General features: G+C 45.6%; 1 protein-coding gene across 3 annotated transcripts in view; it reads left to right on the top strand.

The window, feature by feature from the left end:
- Window positions 1-2,313: 2,313 nt before the first annotated feature.
- The window catches only part of ACOT12 (acyl-CoA thioesterase 12), a 35,660-nt gene continuing 31,973 nt past the window's right edge, over window positions 2,314-6,000 (top strand). Inside the window, exons 1-2 of one of the 3 annotated variants that reach the window (XM_040542034.1) lie at window positions 2,314-2,625; window positions 5,170-5,239. In XM_040542034.1, the coding sequence (XP_040397968.1) occupies window positions 2,490-2,625; window positions 5,170-5,239 (206 nt within the window). In that variant the 5' untranslated portion in view covers window positions 2,314-2,489. Of the gene's footprint in view, window positions 2,626-5,169; window positions 5,240-6,000 lie in introns of those variants that run through there. The other 2 variants (XM_040542032.1, XM_040542035.1) reach the window with 2 other exon arrangements.

Below are 6,000 nucleotides of genomic sequence, written 5' to 3'. Positions count from 1 at the left end.
GTTCATCACACCACTCGTGAGATGTGCTATTGTGCTGCACAAAGCCTTCAAAATTATGTTGCTTCAATTACAAGTATATGTTAATAGGAGAGGATAATCTTTTTTCCTTTGTAAAAGTATTTAAAACAGTACTGCACCTGTTTCTGTTGGTTTTGTTTTTACTATTTCAGTTTAGCATAAGAAGTCTCAAGCCATTAAGTGAGAATCATTTATTGACAAAAACTAAAAAACTACATTAGCAAGCAACTTCTGAAGGAAAGCCAATTTTTTAGTCAGTTAACCAAACCTTTAAAGTTGAGCTCACTCTAAGTCACCACCAGTTCTCATTTAAAAAGAAAAGAGCAGTTTCTCCAAAGGGTCTAACTCAGTGATGTATGGGTTTGGATGTAAGGCTTCTTCTATCTGTCTTTAACCACTTGTTCCTCTCACCACAATGGGCATCAGTAAAGAGAAATCTGACAGTTTACAAAGATGCTTCCCAGAGTCTGCCTTAAGGTAGTGTTGGTCTGGCCAACTTTTTCCAGCAGTGACCACCAGACTGGTACAGGCAGTTGTGCCGCATAAGGCACTTTTCTACTGGGAAACTTTATATGCTACACTGATCTCCTCTGTGAACTTGGGCCAGTAACTTCATTTCTCTAATTTTTCAGCTGTGAAAAGAGAACAATACTGACCTTTCAGATGTTTTATGAGGACAAATACACTGAAAACTGCAAAACACTCAGTTACTCCAATGGAGACCATGTAAGAAGCTAAAGGAATACAAGGGGTTGCAGAGAAAGGAGATGCTGAAGCCAGCTGTATGAGAGACATTTGACTCAGTTACTTCAGCAGACAGTCAGAGGAGAGGGACTGGAAGCAGAAAAGAAAGGTGGCTTATGGAAGTAGAGGCTATTTGGGGAAAATTACATTTTAGGCTGTGAGGTCTTTCACCTCACTCTCCATGTCTGCCAAGTGTTCAAACCCATGGCAGCCATGTGGAGACCTCATTTGAATCCTGGGTGGCCATTCGTGTTCTTGAAGGGCAGCTCCCTTCTCCTTATGTTGTGTGACACACTTTCTTTATAAGTCATGAGGTACATACAGTGTGAGAAGTACCAAATACCAGCTTCCCTCACCCCAACAGAAATGAGAGAAGTTAGGTTTTCTGTTTCTCTAAAAGGAGAGGTTTGCTGACCACTCACCCAAGCATGCATTCCTCCACATGCTTCAGAAAATTTTAGATGTGCAGTTTTATATTTCTCTTTACCTGTCTGTGATAGCAACAGCTTTGTAGCTCCTAATCTCATAGCAGATGACAGATAAATATTATGGGCCAATTGCCTGATCAGAGTTACATGTTAAACAGATGTGAAAGCTACCTGGAAGAGAACAACAAATAAGGATTATCTTCAGGAAAGCCCAGTCAATGGGCATGACAAGATATTCTTGAAAACAAATGTACATATTATTGGCCTATGCAGGCAGAGGACAATTTTTTATTATTTTTTTTTTTTAATAGCAAAATACTTAGTTACTTACTTACCTTCTGAGATCCAGCATCTGTGGTGTGAGAAGCTGATACTGAAGCCTGAATTTTTCTCATCTGGACTGAGCAGATGAGGAACGAGAAAATACTGGCTGCACACCGTTCCCAAGCCCCATTCTGATCGTAAGGCTGAGCTATGACACTGCCACGTTTCTGTCCTCCACAGAACCCAGTCAAAGAGGGAAAAGAGATTTCACAACAAACTGCTCTCAAGCAAGAGAACAGAGATAAATTCAGGGAATGGCACTGCGTGCTGACTTTCAGCGCCAGTATCCTTTGGAACGAATCTAGTGTGGTGGTACAGCCATCCTGTTGCTTGCTAAAAAGCGTATGTGACAAAGAAACGGAGATCTTGCTATGGTGTAAGGATAGTAACAGACCATGTTGGAAGAAAATCCCTACTGTACTGAGAAACTCTTATCTTGGCATGGCAGGTTGGTTAACATTCAAATTTTCCCTGCTCTTATGGGTTAAAGCTGGATCTTTAACAATGTTTAGATGAACATTCATGGCACAAAATTATTTCAGTATGTTTTCAATAAACACGGGAAGCCTGCAGTTGGAACAGCGGGTAAAGAACCACTGCTAGATGACAGAAAGGAGAGGCTGATCGAATATCCAGGGATAAAAAAAAAAAAAAAAAAAAAGCTCCCCGTCAAATCTAGGCGTCGTGTTCTCCCCTCCGAGACCAGGTCAGGCAGGCAGCCTCCGGGAGCCCCTGGCTGCCGGCTCGAGGCCGGGCACGTCGACGCCGGCCTCGCCCCGGCCCGCAGGCACCCTCCCGCCCCACCGCAGCCCGGCCCCGTCCAGAGGGGGGCGAGTCCACCTCGGCCACGGCCGTCGTGGGGCGGGACCGTCCCGGCAGGGAGCGGGAAGGGCGGCCCGGCCCGGCTCGTCCCGGCGCTGCCTCCCGGTGGCCGGGGCAGCCTCGGCCGCCGCTGCCCTTTTCACCCGCCGTGCCATGGAGCGGTGCGGGGCGGCGGCGGGCGGCGATGTCCGCATGTGCCAGACCGTCTTCCCGGCTCACGCCAACCACCGCGGGGAGCTGAGCGCCGGGCAGCTCCTCAAGTGGATGGACGCCACCGCCTGCCTGGCAGGTAGACGGGCGGCGGCGCCCCGGGGGGCGACGACGCCTCAGGGGGCGGCGGGTTGAGGCGCCCCTGCCGCCATTTGCCGCCCGGAGCCCCCAAGTTCCTCGGGCCGCCCGTGCGGGCGCTGCCTCCTCTCCTCGCCCCGAAATCGGCGGCTCCCTCCCGGCTTTTGCTGGTGGCAGGAGGGGAAGGGCGCGGCTTTGTGCCCCCGAGGGGTCGTGGGCACACGATTGGGGTGAGGAGCGGGCTACAAAGGGGCTGTGGGGTGAGAGGGAGCGGCGAGAGCTAACAGGGAGATCGGGGATGGAGCAATGACAGGTGCTCGAGAAAAGGAAAGAAAAGCCCTAATTTAAGCATATTCAGAGAAAAAACGCAAGAAACACCAGCTTAAAAAACTCCTAACACCCCTCAGCTAGCTTCTAGAAGTGAACGCTGCCTCTTGGAAAACCCCAGGCTCTGCTGCCGGCGAGCTCCCAAGTGTATCACATAGGCTTGCGGTCCATAGGAAGACTTGTAGGGAATAGCGGCTGTTATGGGGGAGCTCCTGCCCAGATGGATGGTTTTGCCACGCAGCGTGGTGTGCTGGCTATGTAGGCATGTGTCAGGCTTGGTGGCTTGCAGCAGTACATAACCCACTTTTCCCACAAATTGTGGGATGCTGGAGGACCTGTCCTATGCAGCAACCGCCTGGCAGGCTTCACCTTCCCAGGGTGACCGCACGTTTGTTAGAGGTTTATGGTGGCACTAGAGAACTGCTTGGCTTCAGCCCTTTGGCGATTTCTCTCTTAAAAGCGCTCTTCATGGAGAGGCTGCTAACTGATGGTAGAAAGCCCGTAACTCGAGTCCCTGCCCTGATGTGGCAGAGCCCCTGCTGCTGCAATGGTTGGTGCCTGCTCCCTGCACTTCAGCGAATCTGATCCTCATCAGCTGCAAACCTGACAGGGGAGCTTGCTTTCTAGTCCACCTTTAGTAATTGCTTTTACTTGATTTGCCTTGTGCCACACAGCTAGTACCGTTGCACATAGAAGTTTTTTAATGCTTTCGCTAGCTTGGCTCTTGTGTCCCAGCAAACTCAGCATGCCAGGCAGGATTTGTTTGGCTTTAGCACCTTTCCCCTGTGCTGGTGCCAGCTGCTGCAGTTGCAAGTGCCTGGATTTTGCACCTCCTTTGTTCCATGTCCTGCAGCTTCAGGGTTGATCCACCTGTCTCCTTGCTTCACTTTGAGGCTGTTTTTTATCAATCACAGTCTTACTCATCATCTTGCATTACGCTGTGGGAGCTCTAGCCTCTTAGTCTTTAGTGACCTCTTCCCTTCAGCACAGTTTGTTGTGTTTCTGATAAGTGCCTTCATGTGTTTTACCCTCATATTTTAAAAAGGAATTCCTCAGGTAATTATACAATTTATGCACCATCCTCTCTCCAGTTCCTCCAAGCCTTTTCTTCAAATGGTCACAAAAATATTGTTGGGCTCCATGGGAGTAAGAACTCTGTCTGTTGGACAGAGTACCGTTGTCCAGGTTTCCTAGGACTCCTCTTTTTTTTGCCTATGTCACCCAGGAAACTTTCTGGAGCTGGGGTTCCCTGTGCTTACATGGAATCATAGAGTCACAGAATCAGAATATTCTGAGTTGGGAGGGACCCATAAGGGTCATCGAGACCAACTCCTGGCACCATAAAGGTCTACCCAAAAATTCAAGCCATATGACTAGGTACACAGTCCAAATGCTTCTTAAACTCTGATAGACACTGCCGTGACTACGTCCCTGGGGAGCCTGTTCCACAGACCCTAGGGGATGAGGAATTTAGCCTGTGATGTGAAACTCTAGGCGCTATGGTCAAATAAACAGTAAATCACAATAACTTGGAATAAAAAGATGACTATTGGACTACCAAATATTAACAGCAGAGATATTTACCTTTTCAAGATTATTTTTCCCAATTAATAAAAATAGGATATATTATTTTTCATAATCTAGGGAGATGAAGAACACTACAAATTTTGATAACGATATTTTCAAATTGTTACAAAAAGTAAATACTCTTTTCCAATGTGTAAATCTTGATTGTATTTTTTATATTCCTGGGTTGTTAATATAATAGCGGGGGCATGTACTTAACCTGCTTTCCACAGCTGTGACCATACTACCAAGCCAGTAAGTCTTTCTCCTGTGTCTGAGAATTCTCAAGTGACATAACCTTCTAGACAGGTTTAACATAGCTGACATTCACAGCATTCTCATTTTGAGGTTGGTTACTGGGATTTCTGTAGACCTGTTAATACTCTTTTCCCCTGGAACATGCTTGATAGCTCTCATTCAGAATACTCTTTTTTAGAGGAAGACCTTAAATAGTTAGAGCTTTTCAAACTCAGGAGAACCATTATAATCATCTAGTCTCATTTCCTGATATTCCCTTTATTTCATGGTAAGTATTAATCTTATTTTAGCTTCCTTTATTCTAAAGGCTCCACTTCAGACTTGCAAGTATATAGGTGAATGGCTTGCTGCAAGTGCAATGTAGTAATTGTCTATCCTTGTGTCTCTTTTGAAGCTGAGAAACACGCTGGTGTGTCTTGTGTGACAGCGTCTATGGATGACATACAGTTCGAAGAGGCTGCCAGGTACAAAACCAGCTAGCAATGATGAAATGTTTTCATTTTAGAGATTCTTATTTGGCAGAGATAAACTGAGGCATTATAAAATACTGGGCCAGCAAACTCCCCAGAGCCATGGGGTTAAGTCTCCAAATTGCTCTTTCCTGTCGGCGATAGTCTGATCCACGTAGAAAACAGAGATAAATTTCACAGATCTAAAATAAACTGTAGTTACTTTGACCTGGCAACGTAGATGCCAGGTGAGAAACCGATGTCCCAGTGATCTTTGGCTCTAGTTGAAGTGAATGCCACAGGCCATTACTTATCTGTGCTAAATAAGGAATACACTTATAAAACTCATAAAGGTTGCTGTACAATTTTTGTTGTAGGTGCTGTTTCAGTTTATTTCTTACTGTCTCTTTCTTTCAGCTCTTTTAAAAGAGTATCTTCATGTAACGAAACAAATGTTTTACATTTGTGATTATTGAGTATTTAGTAAGTGTACAAGGTAATACAAAGCTTAAAAGCCAAAAATTTTTGTTTTAACCATTCTCCATGATTTTGTAAGGGATAAAAAACACTGTAGGAGGAAATCGCACATTTTTTTTCTAAATGATATCTTGCTGAAAACGTGAAGTCATTACTTTGTAGTTAATGCTGTGTTTAAGTGCTTATGTAAAAGCCATGGTTTGCTTACATTTAAATAAATAAGCAAAACTGTGTGTGGAAGTTCGTCATGTTACAGAACCTGAGCTGCTGAAGCAGCAAGATGCAAACAAAAGAAGCAA

This window comes from Cygnus olor, chromosome Z (genome assembly GCF_009769625.2).
Source record: "Cygnus olor isolate bCygOlo1 chromosome Z, bCygOlo1.pri.v2, whole genome shotgun sequence".
NCBI lineage: Eukaryota > Metazoa > Chordata > Aves > Anseriformes > Anatidae > Cygnus > Cygnus olor.
Note: the sequence above shows the minus strand (reverse complement) of the source record. Positions and strands in the feature narration are given on the sequence as shown.